Here is a 21175-nt window from a genome sequence, read left to right on the forward strand (position 1 = left end):
CTGGAGTTGTTCTGCTATTATTATTATTATTATTATTATTATTATTATTATTATTATTAAGCAACAAGTCAAGATATATAAACTAAACTTCACTACGATTGCTGCCAATTACTGTAGTAACAACGGCTGGTTGGTTATAATTTAAATTGCTTTGCGCCAGCACGGGCTCTTGCTCCTAGAGCAGCCCGTAAAAATAACAACTATTATGAGAGAGGAGTTGAAACCAGCACCAGTTAGAGTAGTGATAATTGTGGCCATGTTACCAGCGACAGAAAATGGAAATATGAAGCCTTGTTTCAGATCTCGCGTCTACCAACAGGCAATGCAGAAAGAAATTGTACAAGTGAAGTAGAGGGAGGGAGGGAGGGTGGGAATGTGGGTGGAAGGAGAGAAATTGATTTCCTTCTTTAAGGGGATTTTCCTTTGTGAAAGTCTGAATTCATGAGAGAGAGAGAGAGAGAGAGAGAGAGAGAGAGAGAGAGAGATTTCTCTTCAAGAAAATTTCCTTTGTGGAAATGAGAATTCAATGTGCGTGAGAGAGTTTAGTTGTTAGTTCTTGCTAGGGGAATATCCTTTGTGAAAAATGTTCAAGAGAGAGAGAGAGAGAGAGAGAGAGAGAGAGAGAGAGAGAGAGAGATGCATATAAGTCATCGCATCTCAGCCAATTAACAGTTCAGGCAATTTCATGCCACCAACTGACCCTTCCTTCCTTCCTTCCTTCCTTCATCCCCCATTCACTATTTCGCAGCGATGGAAGGAGAAGAGAAAGCCGCCACTGACCCGTGAAGGGAACAAGGTCAGGCAGGCAGGGACCCCGTGGCTAATGGATTCAAGGGCCTCTCGAAAAGGGCCCGGACCTTAGGCTTCCCTGTTCCTTAATTGCAGTCTTGAACTACTGAAATGGCAGCTCTCTCTCTCTCTCTCTCTCTCTCTCTCTCTCTCTCTCTCTCTCTCTCTCTCTCTCAATACATACATACATATATGTATATATATCTAATAAAAGGAGCCCATAAAATCGCCAAAATATAGAGAGAAAACAAATACTATATTTCAGAGACAGCAGTCTCTGAAATATAGTATTTTTCTCTCTATATTTTGGCGTTTTTATGGGCTCCTTTTATGATACTGAATTCTTTTGTAACAGAACATTTTTATCTGTCATGTATATATATATACATATATATATAATAAACATAAATACAAATATATATATATATTCTATGAGGACATTTTAGTAATGTACTAGGTTAATATAACCTTTTATTCTATTTAACCGATAAAATATTCAAACAAAATATAAAGGCGAAAAATTTAGAGAGCCAAGAATATAAACGGCCAATTTACAACCACAAAATTAAATGTTACTACAAAATTGTCGAGAGAGAAAATAAGAAGCATTATTTCTCCCTGTTTCGGAATAAGCTGAGGTCACTGAGAAATATGCAATTTATATCGATCTTTGAATCATCATTATTATTATATTTTCCAATATTACCATACGCTGTATCACAAAGACAGGTATAGGGTACCCCAATAAACCCCATGACGACAAAAACATGGCCATTTCATTCGACTGAAAAGAAACCGAAAATCAAACATATTTCCCCATATTCGTACTGTCAACACATTCTTAGCAAACAAGCTCAGCAAAGGTAGTAAGCTATTTAATTTCCGGACTACTTCCTCGAGCAGGACAGGGAAAAAAGGAAAAGAAAAATAAGGAAAATAAACAAGAAACAATACGTTTCATATCCCGTAACTCTCCCTGTCCGTGGTTGGGAATCAAGAGAGCGAACAGAACGTCAACAAATCTTGACAGTGATAATATTGCAGACGTCTTCTTCTTCTTCTTTTAACTTCTGAGAACAAACATCAAACCACTCCTGAGGCGAGTAAGCGACTGCGAGAGTTATATATAAGAAATAGTATGGATAATGTTGACATTGCAGCCCTTTCTGCGTCTTTTTGAGAGAGAGAGAGAGAGAGAGAGAGAGAGAGAGAGAGAGAGAGAGAGAGAGAGAGCATAATTTTTACAGGTGTCCTTTTGAGATAGAGGGAAAATGTCATCCTTACAAGAATCTTTCTGAGAGAGAGAGAGAGAGAGAGACCTTACCTTACAGACCTTACAGCTCGTTCGGGTTGCCCCAGGTCCCTCAGTGTGAGGCGCCTCTAATGTCTACCAGAGAGTTGCTAGTACATCTTCCGGTATATTTTGCATCTTCCAATCTTGGATGGTCTGGGATGCAGTTTAGATATTTGTCGAGCTTATTCTTAAACACATCTACGCTCACTCCTGATATATTCCTCAGATGAGCTGGCAACGCATTGAATAGACGCTGCATTATCGATGCTGGTGCGTAGTGGATTAATGTTCTGTGTGCTTTCCTTATTTTCCTGGTATAATTTTGGGCACTATTTAATCTACCTCTGCTTGCTCTTTCTGATATTTTTAGTTCCATGATATTTTCTGTTATTCCTTCTATCTGTTTCCATGCCTGAATTATCATGTAGCGTTCTCTTCTCCTTTCTAGACTATATAATTTTAAGGATTGTAGTCTTTCCCAGTAGTCTAGGTCCTTAACTTCTTCTATTCTAGCTGTAAAGGACCTTTGTACACTCTCTATTTGTGCAATATCCTTTTGATAGTGTGGGTACCATATCATATTGCAATATTCAAGTGGACTACGAACATATGTTTTATAAAGCATAATCATGTGTTCAGCTTTTCTTGTTTTGAAGTGCCGTAACAACATTCCCATTTTTGCTTTACATTTTGCCAACAGAATGGCTATTTGATCATTGCATAACATGTTCCTATTCATCATCACACCAGGTCTTTAACTGCTTCCTTATTTGTGATTGTCTCATTATTAGGTCCCCTATATGGCATATAGCTTTCCTTCTCTGTCTCCATAATTTATTGATTCAAATTTATCAGAGTTAAATACCATCCTATTTACCTCTGCCCAATCATATACTTTGTTAAGGTCTCTTTGTGAGAGCGTTCCTATCTTCATCACAAGTAATTTCTCTACTTATTCTTGTGTCATCAGCGAAACTACTCACTACCGAATCCTTAACATTACTGTCTATGTCTTCAATCATAATAACAAACAATATTGCAGCTAGCACCGTACCTTGTGGCACACCGGATATTACCTTGGTTTCATCCGATTTCTCATCGTTTGCAATAACTATCTGTTTTCTGTTGTGTAAAAATTCTTTTAACCATCTTCCTACTTTATCTACGATATTGTGTTTTTCTAATTTCTTTGCTAATATATTATGGTCTACTTTGTCAAAAGCTTTTGCAAAGTCTAGATAAACCACATCTGTTCATTTCCGCTTTTCATATTTTTGAATATGTTCTCACGGTGGACTAACAGTTGGGTTTGTGTACTTTTTCGGGTACGAAACCGTGTTGTCCTATATTAAACAAATTATTTTTATTAAATGTTCATAAATATTTTTCTTCCATTACCCTTTCATACACTTTCATAATATGTAATGTTAGACTCACAGGCCTATAATTACTTGCCTCTAGTCTTTATCCACTTTTGAAAGTAGGGGTGATATATGCTAATTTGTGCTCATCATAAATCTTGCCTGTATCTACACTTTGTCTTAATAATATTGCAAGTGGCTTTGCGATAGAATGAACTACTTTCTTTAACAAAATAGCAGGGACTCCATCCGGCCCTGCAGCAGCTCCATTTTTAATTTCATTAATTGCCTGCACAATATCAGCTTCATTAATTTCTATGTCAGCTAAATATTCACTATTTTCGTCCCTTACTTCTATATCATTATCTTCATTATCTATTCTAGGGGTGAATTTTCTCTTATATCGTTCTGCCAGTATGTTGCAAATTTCCTTTTTTCATTCGTTAATCTCCCTTCAATTCTCAGAGGGCCTATTTCTATCTTTTATTCATCTTCTTCGCATATGAGTATAATAGTTTTGGGGTTTTGCTTGATATTTAATAGGGTTTTTTCTTTCCAAGTCCCGTTTTTTCATTTTCTTTTGATTGTATAATCTTTTGTTCTGCATTTTCTATCTTACTTTTTAGTTCTAATAACTTTCCATGCATTTTTTCTTTTGCAAGACCTTTTTTCCACTTTCTGATTTTCTGGAACAAGATCCTTCTGTCTCTTGGTATGCATGAATGATGTTTACTTTTCTTCTTCGGTATATATTTATCCACTATTTTCTCCAATATTTTATATAATATCTCCGTATTTACCCTTATGTCATCACTTACGAAAATGTTATACCCAATCTTTGTTTAATTCTTCATTAATCTGACCATTTATCCTTTTTACTGTAGAAGTTGTATTTTTCCCTATCCTTACCACTTTTTCATTTCTGCTTATCTATTTTCACTTGCTTTGGAATGAACTGGTTAATTCTATGACATTATGATCTGAAATACTCGCATTATAAACTATTATTTCTTTAACATAATTCATCTCGTTCACAAATACTAGGTCTAAAGTATTTTCCTTTCTTGTTGGCAGGTGATTTATTTGTTGAATGTTGTATTACCATATCTAATAGCTTTTCAAATTGCCTCTTATCTTCTGCACTACTATTACTCTCTTTTTTATATGTATAAGTACAACCACAGTCTCCTATTCGTTCTTTCCATTCTACGAAAGGAAAGTTGAAGTCACCAGATAGGAGAATAGTCCCAGTCCTGTGATTTCTACATATATCATCCAATTTTTCAATTATTAAGTCAAACTCTTAGTATTAGGAGGTCTATATATTACTATGTTCATCAATTTTTCAGATTCAAATTCTACCGCTATTAGTTCACATTCTGAGTTACTATATTTCTCATATATTTTTCCTTGTTTTTTGTCTTTCCATATATTGCGGTTCCCCTTGATTCCATATTTTTTTCTATCTGATCTATAAGTTTGGAACCCTTTTATTTGATCATCATTCCCAGTCTCTTGGGAATACCAGGTTTCAGTTATATTCATTATATCTATTTTCTTTTCATTTTGGGTTAGTTCTCTAAGTACTCTATTTTCTTTTTGAGTTACTCGTAACTAAACCCTGCGCATTCATCACTATGATGGTTGCGTGTTTTCTCCTCATTTAATATTGGTAGTAATAAGGATTTTCCCATGTCTCTTTCCTGTTCTGGTATGTTGTTCTTTTTTTTCATTTCCAGAAATTTGTACATTAAAAAATCCAACTTTTCCATAATATTTGATCTTCCTTCATCATAATTATCATTTTGTGTCTGAATCTGCAACTTTCTCCGTTTCTGCAATATCCTCTTGCATAATAAAATACAGTTATTATCTCTTGAGTAGAATTTCGGAGCTGATGCTTGAAATTTTTTGCTGACACCTCTGCATATCTCATTGGTGGTTTGCTTTTCTCTTTTCACCTGATATTCTTGATTTCTCTCTTTATTTGTTTCTTTCTTATTTTGGATTTTATTACTTGGTTGGTTATTTATTTTGATTATGATTCATGGCTACAGGGTGCATATATTTGCATTTTTGTCGAACTACATCCTTTTCCTTCTTTTAGGTTTTTACATATTTTTGGATGCAGATCTCTGCAATCATCCCCATATCCATCTAAGTATGCACATTTACCATATATTTCATAGTTTTGACATACCTTAGGATGTTTGTAGTAACATCTTTCTCCAAATCTGCAATTCCCTCTTTTCAAAAGGTTGCAGATTTTTTGTTGTCTTTCTTGCTATTTTTTCCTCTTTCCCGTCATTGTGTAGATCTGGGTAGAGCCTCTTCGGGATTTGCTTTTCTGTTGTCATATCGTAATTTATTTCTTCGTAGGTATGCTGCTTTATTGCCTCATATGTAGTATCAATGAGTATCTCTGCATCCATACTTTTATCTTGTTCTTTGTTTTCCTTATTTTTTTCTGTCATTTCATTTTTGTTTACTTCTCTTCCGTTTTCCTCTTCTTCTTTTTCTTCTTCTTCTTCCTCTTCTTCTTCATCCTCAACTATTTGTACATTCAATCTTGATTTAATAACATTGTCTATCCATGATAGAGAGAGAGAGAGAGAGAGAGAGAGAGAGAGAGAGAGAGATGTATGCAATCCAAAGTCACATTTTTTCTGGTAACTGTATGATTCCAATTAGGAAAACATGTTGCCATGCCAGGACTTGAACTAAATATCACGAAATAACGTAGCCTGTAACAGAATCGACAGAATACGTGGAATGTGTTAGTGTCTGTGAGTATATAAGTTGCTTAGGGAGATTTGCAGTTTCTAAGAAACCGTTAATCCCTCTTGGGAGAGACACTGGTCAAGTATCAAAGAAAGTGGATTGTGAATTGATGGAGGATTGCAGTGAAAAACTGCAGTGAAAAGCGTCCCAAAAGGTGATGAAGTTCAATGGAATCCAGGAAGATGGAGCAATGAAAGGTAAGATGGGTGATAAAAAAGGAAGTGTTTGCATATATATATATATATATATATATATATATCATATATATATATATATATATATATAAATTTACTGATGGTCGGATGGAACTAGAGATGAGTCACAGAACAGGTAAGCAAGGAAAGTGGCGAGGTCTATTGACCTCGAAAAGTAGCAATTTTGTGAAAAATATTTGGAAGAGATTTGGAAAAGTCTGTATGGAAGCTAAGTTGGAAAGTCTGGAGGGAGAGTTGAGCCCGACTCCCCTTGTGAATGTTGAATGTGAATAAAAGAGAAATATTTGAAGCTGCTGAGATGTATTAGTACAGGTGAAAGGACTGGCTCAGAGGTTTATGAGCTGGTTTGGTCAAAAGGAAAAACTGGAACAAGACAGCTTGACGAAAAAGGTGCATAATTTGAACGAGTTAGTCAGGAGGATGAGAAGAAGACTTAGAAAGTGATGCAGAGATGGAGGGACAAATGGAGTAACTGAAGAATTTTCTCAAAATTGTTTTCAACAAAAATAAGTAAAAAGTGCGCCAAAGTTTCTTCGGCTCAATCGAGTTTTTTTATACAGCGTATAATGCTGTATGAAACTCTCAGCCAAAGCCCATGAAACTTTCAGCCGCGGCCCATGTAATTTTCAGCCACGGCCCGGTGGTGGCCTGCATTGTTGGCACATTTAGTGGTGCCAGACGCGGGATCATGATTGAGTTTAACTTTAAATAAAATAGAAACTACTTAGGCTAGAGGGTTGCAATTTGGTATGTCTGATGATTGGAGGGTGGATGAACAGCATACCAATTTGCAGCCCTCTACTCTCTATAGTAATCAAGATCTGAGGGCGGACAGAATAAGGGAGGACGGTAAAAAATAAATAAATAAATAAATAAATAAATAAATGTAAAAAAACAAATAAAAATGCCATCTCAATAGTTTTCTTTTACAAAAAACCAAAAATTAGTTATTCGAAAACAAAAATTCATGCTGAATGAAAACACCGCCTATCTATTTCCACAGCGCAAGAAGTACTGGCGCCGTCAAAACTGACCTTTTCCTTGAAGTCAGGCAATCCGCAATAAATTTCCGTTTGCAGGATGGAATGCTGTCGCATATATCCAAGATTCATTGGCGGAACGCTGCTGCCCTCTGAGAGGCCACTGGCTGGAAGGAGATGGAATGAAGATCTCCTCCCTACTCAAAATGCTCCTCGGTTTTGCAATATTTACGACGGAAGCTTTGTATGCATATTTTTTAAAACCTTTTTTTATAACACTGACAGTACATGGACGTTTAAAGATATTGGTTTTGATAAATTAAAAAAAATCATTTGTTAACATGAGGTAGTACAGTTATTAATTTGATTAAAAAGACATTCTAAAACAAAACGGTTTGATGCGATACTAAAGCACAAAGTTGAATTTTATAAAAATTCATCCATCAAAATTCATTTCTGATTGTTAAAATGAATCAGGGGGCATATTTGATTTGAACTGCCTTTAACAATAATTTACCTGCTAAAAACTGACATTTCTATGACCACTAACAGACTGACTATGCAATTCTAGACCCAAGGCCGCGTTTATTTTCTCTCTCTGCTTTCTGTGTGGGCTCTCTCATGGCCTTTTATTTCTTTGTACCCCTTCGTTCTTGCAATACCTCCCATTCTCTCTTATGCCCTTAATAGGAGGCAATCACCATTCACTTGTTTTGGGAGAAAAATACTATTATTTGGGAACGTCTTGCATGGACGACCTACTTCTCTTGGGATCAGGAAACGACCTGGAAAATTTACTCCAAGATTCTTTCGATTTTATAGAAGAGAGAGAGAGAGAGAGAGAGAGAGAGAGAGAGAGAGAGAGAGAGAGAGAGAGATTCTATTATCGACACTGGAGATTCAATTTACATATTGCTGCCCTATGGATCTATCCATCTACTCGGGAGTGGAACAAGACGGTTACAATGTCACTATATATATTGCAAAGGAACGAAAATGTTGATAATAATGAAATGTTTGTAGGCGTTTAAACGAAGACTGTCCCAAGGCTTTAATGAGAAAGAGAATAAATTAAAAATAAAGATGAAACAACAGAGATAGAGTTATCATAAATGACGTTATGTAACATACAAAATGATTTCACGTTCATTAATTATCTGAAGCCATCCCGATGACTCGAACTCCAAAATCGAAACAGCGAAGCTTCAGCACAGAGAACCGACCAAATAAGACGAGACGCTGATCGAATCGGGTCTCGGTCAACGCTCGACAAACACTCGCGGTGATCGAACGCTTCGAAACGAAAACTAATCTTTTTCTTCTTCTTCTTCTTCTGTTGCTACTCGGAAAACGGAATTGCAAACTATTCATTTGCATTGCTAAACGGCAGGCAAAGGCTCTCTAGAGAGTCGTGGCCAAATGGGCGTTTTCAATTGAGGACAGAGTATGGTCATGCAAAGGTTACGAAGTTATCTGGCGAACGGGAAATTCTATCTATTTGCTTTGACTAGCATAATTTTCTAAATAACTATTATGATAATACAATTACAGTAATTTACGAATTGTGTACTCTTTATTTTAATCAGCCAACGAAACGGAAGCTTTCTCATTGTGGTAATGTAATATCATACATAGCTAATTAAATAAAATTACTGATTGGAGCAAGGTAATACGACGGAATTTCATTAGTTGGTAGAATCGTTTTACGTATGCTAATGTAATATAATATTAACAACTGCTTCGTGAGTTTACAACCTGTGTCCAAATTATACATACTAAATCCATATATACATATATATATGATAATATATATATATATATATATATATATATATATATATAATATATATGTGTGTGTGTGTGTGGTGTGTGTGTGTGTGTGTGTGTGTGTGTGTGCGTGCGCGTTTGATTTTAAATCCCGAAGAAATAAAAAAACGTGATGATTATACAAACAAAGTTACAGCCACGAAGGAAAATTTGGTTTGATTCAGTGAATAATTTGAATATAAGTCAAGGATCATTTTCTTTTTTCTTTCGACCCGATCATAAAACATACTATGTTCCAGAAGAAACTGAAGGACAGAATAAAGAGGATTACCCATAAGTAGATTTCGATTTTAATCTGTTGACCGTTCTGTGACCTCCCGACCTTTTTGTAATCCTTTATGACTCGTACCTACCATTTATATAGGCCCTAGCTTCTGTGTATCTCTATAGTTGCTGTGACCATGTCTTGGTAATAAGACGAAAGTACTTAACATCTCCAGTATTTCAATTTTCCTTCTTGGTTGTAACTTTCTTCATATATATATATATATATATATATATATATATATATATATATATATATATGTGTGTGTGTGTGTGTGTGTGTGTGTGTGTGTGTGTGTGTGTGTGTGTGTGTGTAACTGAATCAAGAAAGTGTGGAACGTGAGAAATGCACAGATAAAAATATAAACCACGAAGGAAGTGAAACACTGGAGTAGCTGCAAGATCTTTCGACTCAACGTCCTTTACTTAGCAAACTGACTGATACAAGAGAAACTGAGAGAACAAGGAAGGGTCGTATAATATACACATTATATAATCACATACATACACATCCACACACATATATTAACAAATATATTGTCGCAAGTCTTAGAGGCACAGGAGGGTACGAACCCAACAATGTCCCTACCATACCCACCCTCTAATTAACATAATCATCAATGCGATTATTATTATTACGTCGGCATCATCATCATCATCATCATCATCATCATCAGACGTCGGCATCATCATCATCATCATCATCATCATCAGCAGCAGCAGCAAACAGGCGGTATCGCTTTCAAGGCCGAAGCCTCATTAATGCTATTACCCTCATCGTCAGCGCTGACATTTTATCATCATGAACTCCGATAATAGCTACACATGTCAGCAGAGCCAGTCAGATCCCCCCTATCTGTCATACGAGGTCATTTATCAATGAACTGAATATTTCAAATCGTATCTATTGTTCAGGACTGGATTTAAAAAAAAAAGCCATCCCAAATTGATAGTTTCCAGAGAGAGGGTACTGTTGCGTTAAAGAGGCTGGAATCGGCCTCATTGTAGTACTTCCAGCATTTATCAATATGGAAACACAGTACTAATAACTGGAGGCATTAATTCGATGTAGAACAGTAGTAAAAATGCCAAAAACATGTCCATTAATTTTGAATTATTACTGCCAAAGTTTGCCGTTTAATTCATCCACGAAATTCTAACGGATTTAATCTAATTAATGGCTATGTATGCCTTATCTGAAAACTCAGTTTAATTAACAGAAATTCAGTTCTTTCACTAAAATGGACTTATTAACGTTAGAAATGATTTAGCATATAAATGAATAGGTACACTTCATCCATAGATTATAGGCGTTTAGGTAACAACTCCACTCACAATATATACGCTTCCTATGTACTGTAACCCCCCCCCCCCTCCTCCTCTCTCTCTCTCTAAGGTGCAGAACACACACACACAGATATAATATATATATAATATATATATATATATACACAGATGCACGATGCACGATGCATTGGCGAAACAACAAGCATCAGTTTGAAGTTCTCTCTCTCTCTCTCTCTCTCTCTCTCTCTCTCTCTCATCCTCTCTCCTCCCTTCCTCTCTCTCTCTCTCTCAGGTGTCTAGGAATACTCGTCACATCCATTCCAGGGTTCCCGAGTGCCTGGTATTTCCGGAACTCATGTGTTATTTACACCCAAAGAGAAGGAAGTTTTAGCGTTCATTTGTACAAGACAGGTGTATTCCGAATGACTGAAAAGGTTTTGGGGCTTTGCAAGTGCTAATAAATATCAAATGAAGCAAAGTGATGTTTTCAGTGATGGGAATGACTTCTAGGGTTCATGTGCTATGATTGTAAATATTGAAATACTGATTGAATATTGTTATGTGAGAAAGAATTGTTGCTTTCTGTTGTGTATTATATAACACAGACAGACACCTACAACACATAGTTATGCAGTGCCTGATCCAGTTGATAACTATGTTCACAAGACCTAAGAAAATAATATCGATAAAGCATGGTGTCAACTTGTCTCCAAACTGGATGGTAATCCTGCCTTTCAGAGTTGGACATATGATAATTCTGAAATGACGAAGAGAACAGCGTTTGAGATACAAACAGGTGACACTTGATATTCTAGTTCACATTATCTCGAAGCGCCTGTGAGAAATTGCTGTTATTGCGAAGTGGCTTCACTAGACCAATGATCTAACTTACTTAGCTCTCCAGTGAGACTTAAGAGTCGTATTCAGTTCGCGGGAAAGATATTGGCTTATAGTTCAACCGTCCTTTTGAGGTAGAGACTATCTGAAGTGAAGGACGCTGTTGTAATTAGGGGCCTTTGTTAATCATGAAAATTAAGAACAGAATTATTACTGCTGATTCAGAAGAAAAATCTACATTCTTTTACAGCTTTATTAGAGCAAACGCAGCCGCGGCAAGACCTTGAAACCGATGAATTTTAAATTCATAAGTCCAATCGAACGTTTCTCGGTCATCACTTGAAAATTGTGTATCGGTGGCATTAGAGGAATAGAAGAAGAAGAAGAAGAAGAAGAAGAAGAAGAAGAAGAAAAGTTTGCATTACATTCGCCTGCCTCCCAAGGTGCTAACCAGGTCGTCATTGATATTATGCGCAGACAGCAAGTTAGTTCCTCGTTCGACGGGTCGGTTACGTGCTCGACTACCGATCTCAGGGTCCGAGTTTGATTCCCCGCTCTGCCAACGAGAAATCAGAGGAATCTATTGCTGGTGATAGAAATTCATTTCTTGATGTGGTTCGGGTCCCACAGTAAGCTGTAGGTCCCATTGCTAAGTAACTAATTGGTTCCTAGCCACGTAAAAATATCTAATCCTTCGGGCCCAGCCCTCAGAGAGCTGTTAATCAGCTCAGTGGTCTGGTAAAACTAAGATATACTTAACTTAGACAGACAAGTTTTAAAGATTGTTTGAGATTCTGTACTGTTAGTTCGAACATCTCACGAAAGCAACGTCTACTTCACCTACAGAAGAAAGCAATAAGCGAGCACAAAGACAAACAAATTTTCACGTATGCTAATACGAAAAAAAAACTAGAAGGTAAGTCAATAACCGAGTGGACACAAAACAACGATAACAAAAACAGTGAAAGATGCGAACGTCACATGCGAGCGGTAACGCACTTTTACAATAACATAAAGAGATAGGAATAAGGACAACAAAATCTGACACCACATGAGACAGAGAGAGAGAGAGAGAGAGAGAGAGAGAGAGAGAGAGAGAGATCCGGCCGAAATAAGCTAAAGTATCACTTTGGTGATACATTAGACGCATAGCAAAACCAGCGAATTAAACCTCTTAATTTGCTCATCTTCAAGAATGTTACCTTCAGAAGGTGACGACAGAATTTGATGAAACTTGGCTTGTATGTTTAAAAGGTTACCTTCAAGAAATACATCAGCGTTACAATGGTTTCCATGGCAACGAACGGCTATTTCTGGAGCCATTAAATTCGCATGATAATCACGTCTTGAAAGGATCAAAGTAATGGGTATATTTGCACTCAGTTCACCTGTGGTGATATTCCTTACTAATACAGTACAGATAGATTGACAGAAGGTAAAACTAAATAAATAAATAAAATAACCTTCTTAGGCTTCGTTGGAGGAGGTAATTACAGTCACTCAACTCAGGACATAAACTGTCAATGATGAGTCGTTCTCAGGTAACTGATGTCACTCGTGACCTCAATACCCGATGCCATCTGGGTACGAAGTTTATTCGCGGGAGAAATATAAGTATGGCATCGAAGTCCAATTTCTGTTTCGTTTCTAACTGAGGAATAAATGATTCTTCAGGTCATGGGGAAGGACGTCTTCTCATTTATCTTTGGGTCACTTGTTGCTGTCACTTCTATCATACCCATCTTAGGGCATCAGTGATGGATGCCAGGTAGGGGTAGAGTCAAAGCAACGAGATTTAAGTAAAATTAACTCTTTTTCTTTTCCACCCTTCAGCTATTATATATATATATATATATATATATATATATATATATATATATATATATATATATATATATATATATATATAATATATATATATATTATAATATATATATATATATATATATAATATATATATATATATATATATATATATATGTATATATATATATATATTTAATATATATAATATATATATATATATATATATATATAGATATATATATATATATATATATATTATTAGATATATATATATATATATATATATATATATATATATATATATATAGTTTATATATATATGTTTTATATATATATAATAATATATATATATATATATATATGTTTATATATATGTTTATGTATATATATATATATATATATATATATATATATATATATATACATACACATATATAATAGCTGAACGGTGGAAAAGAAAAAAGTTAATTTTACTTAAATCTCGTTGCTTCGACTTCAAATTGCATTACTACATTTTAGAGGAGCTTAATGTTTCTTATGTTAAAGTACTTCACATAAAAAACATTAATCTCATCTAAAACGTAGTAATGCAATTTAGATGATGTTAGTGATGCAAGGTATCAGCACTAAGTGATTAAAAAACAATTAAATTTTTCATGGTGATCAACATCAATAATAAAGAAAAATACGAGAAGAAAGCGAGCAAATCAGAACAACAGGAGACATGGAATAGCTTCTTGAGCGTCTCCTTGGACGACTACTTTTTGTCTAGAATCTGCATCTTCTTCTCGCATTTTTCTCCCTGCATCTTCTTGCTCCTTTGTTATCTAATCCTCCTCATATGACTACTGCTACTATAGCTGATTCACTTCAGGTAGATTCATGGGTGAACCCTATTCCTACTAGTCGTTTATTTTGCGGCCCCTGATTGGCTGGTACAGTAAGTTCCAGAAGTGAAGCGACAAATTTCCAGAAGTGAAGCGACAAATTTCAAAATTGATAGTACTTTTTTAAGAAAACCTCGTGGGGTTGCCAGTTAGTATATTTTATTCCAATTATTGTCATCCGCTTTATCTGATAATAACTATCAGTGATTAACTGTAGACCCACAGAAGGTATTTCCCCGGTGAATGGTCAATGTTAGTTCAATAATTGTTTATTAAAAGAAAAATAAACCCCCCTCAAAGAAAAAAAAATTCCCGTATCAACATCTGCGGCTCTCTATGTGTGATATCGAGTGTTCACCATTGAGTGGCAGCAGGAACCGAGTGCATAAGCATTGGCCAAATGTGATTTGTAAATTAACTTTCTACTTTTATAGCGTCATATCGAAAGTTATGATTTCTTTTGACAATGCACAAAGAAGTTTAGCATCGGATTAAATGAAATATAAATAAGACACAAGTTGGTGTGAAAAAAAGAAGAAATCCAAGTTAAATGCGCGTTTCACATTAGGTACATGGTTAGGCCTATGTCAAGAATCAAGGAATATATTTCCAGTTTGTTATTTAATAATTTCATCGAATTCCTCAGTTGTGCGAATTTTTGCATGTGGAATTGCCTTCAGGGTCTCATCAAACAAGAATTTTCGTTGGTTTCCACCTTTTTTTTTAGTGCATAAGTGAGACTATTCTTGTCCAAACGATCCGGAGTGTGAATATGCTTGGCGAGCATTATTTTAATTCGAGTATCTCCAGTTATGCTCTCTCTCTCTCTCTCTCTCTCAGGACCTTTTTATCTAGTCAAGAATAACCAGAGGGCTGTTTTAAGGATCGAGCACTAGTCCTATTGGTCATGCTCAGGGTGATTCTTTAATATATATATATATATATATATATATATATATATATATATATATATATTCCCAAAAAACTCATGAATTTCTGTTATACAATAATGCTTGACTGAATCAAACTGATTACTGGTTGCCCGTGGAAATATGAATTTGGGTGATACCACTCCCTTATGATACGCCCACTTACGCAAATTCAGTCTTAAATTTCACGGTTGAATATGATTAGAAGATTTGAGGTAAAAGGTTGAAGTGAAAAAGGTGGAGTTAGGATTGTGGGTAGAGGTAGAGGTAGAGGGGGAGGGAGGGGTGGTTGGGGTCTGTCGTCTCCCTATTTAACCAGGTAGTGATTTTACAGGTGTTTTGCTTGCGTCCGTCTTTCTTATTTTTTATATAGCGAGTCTGTTTCCCAGGTGCAAGGACAGGGCCTGCTATCGGTCCTAATGGTTCTATCTTTGCTAAATAACAGACAGTGGCCCTGCATTGTAAGCCTTGCTATGCCGGGAACTAGGCCTAGTCACCTGAAGCCGAAGGTATCAGAGCAGTTAGAGCCTTTCTCTAAGATGGTGTTTTATGCTCGGTCCAAGAAGCTAAAATCAGAACTACCAACCAAACTCAACTTCTCTGTTGAATCTAGGTGCATTCATGGTTGATTGCTCCAAATATACATTGGTAATCCTGTATTGAAGGAAAATTTCAAATTGTTTCGTTTCTTTAGTTTGAGGTAATTACTATACTTTGAAATAATCACTATTACCGTAATTTTTTCTTATGATTGTAATAAATATCATTATTTGATATTTGTGCATCATATGTTAGCTTTATTTTGCTTGATAGAGCTTTCACTGTAGAAAAAAATAAGTTTTCCTGCTGCGTGTTGTAGTTACCAGTTAGTGAATTTCGAACGAAATTCTCTGCAATTTGTCGCTTCACTTCTGGAACTAGTAATAATATATATAAATATATATATATATATATATATATATATATATATATATGTATATATATATATATGTATATATATATATATATATATATATATATATATATATATATATATATATATACTGACCACTAAATTGTGTTATATTCACTAACCATTTTAGTGCTTGCACTCTTTCAGAGTTTAGCACTGCAAAAATGATATACGAGAAAACAAACAAACAAACTGATCTACAAGAAGGCAGACACAACGATGACTAGTCATGCTTATTTCATTGTTTTTCCCATATATAGAATTTTTATGTTAATTTTAGCCTTAGTTGAAAAATAATCGTAATTTCATAGCATTATTCTCAAGAAGTTTCAATTGTCTATTTAATTTTCATAGTGAAACATAAATCGTTCGACACGTGAGACAGAAAAGCAAAAAATAGAGAGACAGAGAGAGAGAGAGCGGTGAGTGATCAACGCAAAAGCGTCATCAGATCTGGATCTCCGGTCGTGTCCCCTGTGCCAGGTAAGCGAGAGAAAGCAGTATTGTACTAACAGTCTTTTCAGAAGCCGGATGATTCGCTACAAAATAAGGCATAATCTTCATTTTCTCTTCTCATATCACTGACATCTAAAATCTGAGCGCACCAATTTATTTCATAAAAACACAAGTTTTACATTACCTTGATCGCATGAATGATGCAAAATCCGATGAAAAGGAAAAACAAACATAAAAAACATATTGCTAGTTTTCTAAGCTGCAGACGAAAACATTTGACACTGAGTGAGCCGCCTTCCTCCCGGTAGCAGCCAATCAGAGGCCGCCAAACAAACGTCTCTAGAAATAGGGCTCCTCACCCAATAATCTACCTTAAGTGAATCAGCTATAATGAAAATCCTCTCCATTTCTTCTTCTTCTCCTTCTACATTATTATTATTTCCCCTGCCCTTCCGTCTCCTGGCCATCAACATTTTCTCCTTCTCTTCCTCTTTCTATTGATATTCAAAACGTAAAAATCGTGCTTAACGCGCTACTTAAAAGGCGCATAGGATTTAGATATTGCAGTCCATTGTTACTGGCGAGGATGAAGCGAATGGTCCTGAATACCGACTTGAAAATATTCAGACAGTATTAAAAAACTCTTGGGAGCTTTTCGATGTACAAAACCTTCTCGTAAATCATGTGTGTGTGTGTGTGTGTGTGTCCATAAAGAAATGAAACGTTTCGTCTGACCAAATTTCAAATATTTCTTGTTACTTTTTGAAAGATTAATTTATACAGGTGATTTTTTTGGAAGGTTAAAAATGTTCCTTAATAAATTTTTTTTTATGTTTCGTGAAAGTGTATTTACTGAACAGGCTCATTTCGTAAGCTCATGGAAATAAAAAACTACTGAGGCTAGAGGCTGCAAATAGGTATGTTTGATGAATGGAGGATGGATGATTTACATCCCAATCTGCAGCCCTCTAGCCTCAGCAGTTTTTAAGATCTGAAGGTGAATAGAAAAACTGTGGACGAACAAAGGCATCTCAATAGTTTTCTTTTACAGAAAACTAGTGGAACTCTGTTATTATTATTATTCAGAAGATAAATCCTGTTCATCCGGAAGAGGCCTCCAGGGGCCACTGACTAGAAAGTCAAGTTTCCAAAGAATAAGGATTTCGTTTGACAGAAATTGCATTAAATATCACATAGGATAGAGGAAATGAAGTCTATTGCATAGAGAGTATGGCATAAAAATAGCCATTTTTTTTATTCAGCGTGTAAATTCGTGGTCGTTATCGAGATTACCAAAACGTATCATAACAATGCACAGCTGATCTGTTTTAGTTCATTGTAAAGAGAAAAGCAGAATGCTATACAAATACAAATATATCTATTATGCAGTATATATATATATATATATATATATATATATATATATATATATATATATATATATATATGTGTGTGTATATAATCTTCATAAAATGAAGATAAGATATGGCAATAAAGTCCACAGGAGAAAAGAGTAAATAAAAGACTTTAGTAGGTGTCAACACTAAGTGATTAAAAAAATTAAATTTTCCATGATCAACATCGAATGAGCCTTAGAATTTAACGAATAATAAAGAAAAATACGAGAAGGAAACGAGCAAATCAATATAACAGGAGAGATGGAATCGCTTCCTGAGCGTCTCCGTGAACGACTACATTTCGACGAAAACCAACAAGTCACACACACACACACACACACACACATATATATATATATATATATATATATATATATATATATATATATATATATATATATATATATATATATATATATTATGTATATATATATATGTGATATATATATATATATATATATATATATATATATATATATAATATATATATATAGATTATATATATATTATATAGTTTTGTGTGTGTGTGTGTGTGTGTATGTATGTACGTATGTATATATTTATATATATGTAAATACTTACTACTAGATCATGTGTATTGTAAACATTTTAGAACTTTCGCTCTTTCAGAGTTTTAGCACAGCAAAAATGATATGGCACAATTATTTGTGGAACCAAACCAACTAAAAGTGGTCAGATGCAACGATGACTATACTCTGTTTTTTTTCATCTGTCCATCCGCCTGTGGTGTTTTTGTATGGCAACACTGCGTCCCGGGCTTTAGATAGTTACGCTATGTGTAAGTTTTAGGTAAATAAAAGGATATCTGGGTGTACATTGCAACTGAAAAGTGTTTTAATAATTTACTGTATGCGAATTACACCGTTAATATTCGAAATAGGATATTATAATCGTTGAATGTAAGCTGAATGTGACTATCTAAAGCCCGGGACGCAGTGTTGCCATACAAAAACACCACAGGCGGGTGGACAGATGAAAAAAAAACAGAGTATAGTCATGCTTATTTCATTGTTTTTCCCATATAAAGAATTTTTATGTTAATTTTAGCCTTAGTTGAAAAATAATCGTAAATTCTTAACATTTTTCTCAAGGGGTTTTAATTGTATATTTAATTTTGATAATGAAACATGAATCCTTCGACATTTGAGACTGAAAAAGCAAGAAAGACAGAGAGAGAGAGAGAGAGGTGAGTGACGAAAGGAAAGGCGTCATCACATCTGAATCCTAGGTCGTGTCCCCTGTGCCAGGTAAGCGAGTGTAAGCAGTTGAGCTAAAATTCTTCTCGGAAGCCGAATGATCCGCAACATAATAAAACAGATTCTTCATTTTCTCAAGATGATATAAAACACAAGTTTTATATAATCTTGATCGCATGAATGATGCAAAATCCGATGAAATGTAAAAAATAAACACAAAGAATTAAATGCTCTTCTCTTTCTTTTTATTCGTTGTAATTCCATACTAGAATATCTCGAACTCATATGTGTTCCTACTATCTTTATCCATGATAAGAATAAACCCAGTCACAGACTATCCCTTCTAGTTGCAATTACTTAAGCTCTTCTTCAATCACAAAAACTGTTTTCTCAAATCTTTCCCCAACTTTCCTACAAACCACAAAAGCCATAAATGAACTTCTGTACTTTGAAACTGCTGACACAACCTTTTCTCAAAAAGAAAAAAAAACATCTACATAGACAGCTCCTATTTCTTTGAAACTCACTTTTCTCTCCTTATCTCAACTGCTTCTTTTTGCAACGATCAATTTCCTGTGAGAAGTTCAAGGCTACATAAAAAATAAATCCTCATTTCAATACGTCATTTTTCCCTCGGCGTAAAAAGTCACCTATTACCTGGTGTCAAGTTTTAAAATAATATAGTAGATACACATCAACCATGCATTTGATGTCTAGGCCAGTCCCTTACGACGCTCCTGATTGGCTGTTGATAAGCCAATCACAGGGCTGGAAACTCTCAGTTTCTCGAGAGAGTTCACATAGGCAGGATGTATGTTCCACCTTTCCTGAGGAATACGTCTTTCAAACGTATCCCTCAGGAGAGGTGAAACGTACATCCTGCCCATGTGAACTCTCGAGAGAGGCTGAGAGTTTCAAGCCCTGTGATTGGCTTATCAACAGCCAATCAGGAGCGTCGTAAGGGACTGGCCTAAACATCAAATGCATGGTCGATGTGAATCTACTATAGGCGCTCAATAGTTGTTCAAGCTTTCTTAGATAAACTGAATTTCCGTCGACTCTGCTCTGTTTTGGTGTCACCATTCGAAGATTGTTGAATGGTCATAACTTGGAAAGCTTATCTTCAGTTCCCTCTGCTTTCTCTGCGCCTTGTTTATTTTTCTTTATTCCTTGATTCTTCCGTTTCAATCATCCTTCTGTACCTAATATGTACACATAGACACACACTCAGAACCATATCTATCTATCTATCCAAACTATTATTATATATATATATATATATATATATATATATATATATATATATATATATATATATGAAGTATAAAAGGTCCATTAAAACACTTTGGTTTAAAGCTAAAGACTATGTTTCAGTGGACTGACTCCCACCCTTAGCATGTAGTGATTCACTACTTGATAAGGGTGGAGGCAGTCCACCGAAATATAGTCCTTAGCTTTAAACCAGTGTTTTAATGGGTCTTTTATACTTGAGACGTATCCTGCTTTAACAGAAGAATTTATTTACATATATATACACCTATAAAATTTATATATAATGTGTCTGCATATTTGTGAATGTATATATAAAATGGTTAAAAGGGAAAACAATGAAAACTCAGGCAGAAATGCGGTGTCATCAGATTTCCCTAATTCTGTTTTCTTAACCGTCAAACCAGACGTCGATTCACGACCACAAAACTCCAGTAAAGCTTCTGCGATGTTTTGCTCAGCCTGACGCTGCAACACATTTAATGGAAACTGTGTTTATCCTGAAAAGGCTCTTTTGCTTGGAGGCAAAAGTGCGTCTGAATCCACATGAATTTTGCAGAGCCACTGACTCCGCTGTAAATCCTAAAAACCTGTATTGTTACACATATGCACTGGAAGGTCATTTCT

General features: G+C 35.2%; 1 protein-coding gene across 1 annotated transcript in view; it reads right to left on the reverse strand.

Moving 5' to 3' along the window:
* Window positions 1–10184: 10184 nt before the first annotated feature.
* LOC135195270 (cilia- and flagella-associated protein 251-like) overlaps window positions 10185–21175 on the reverse strand; it is a 36818-nt gene continuing 25827 nt past the window's right edge. The window contains exons 3-4 of the mRNA XM_064221529.1: window positions 17025–17159; window positions 10185–10250 (exon numbers count right to left, since the gene is read on the reverse strand). Coding sequence (XP_064077599.1) covers window positions 10185–10250; window positions 17025–17159 — 201 coding nt within the window. The remainder of the gene's footprint in view (window positions 10251–17024; window positions 17160–21175) is intronic.

Source organism: Macrobrachium nipponense, chromosome 16 (assembly GCF_015104395.2).
Source record: "Macrobrachium nipponense isolate FS-2020 chromosome 16, ASM1510439v2, whole genome shotgun sequence".
Taxonomy (NCBI): Eukaryota; Metazoa; Arthropoda; class Malacostraca; order Decapoda; family Palaemonidae; genus Macrobrachium; species Macrobrachium nipponense.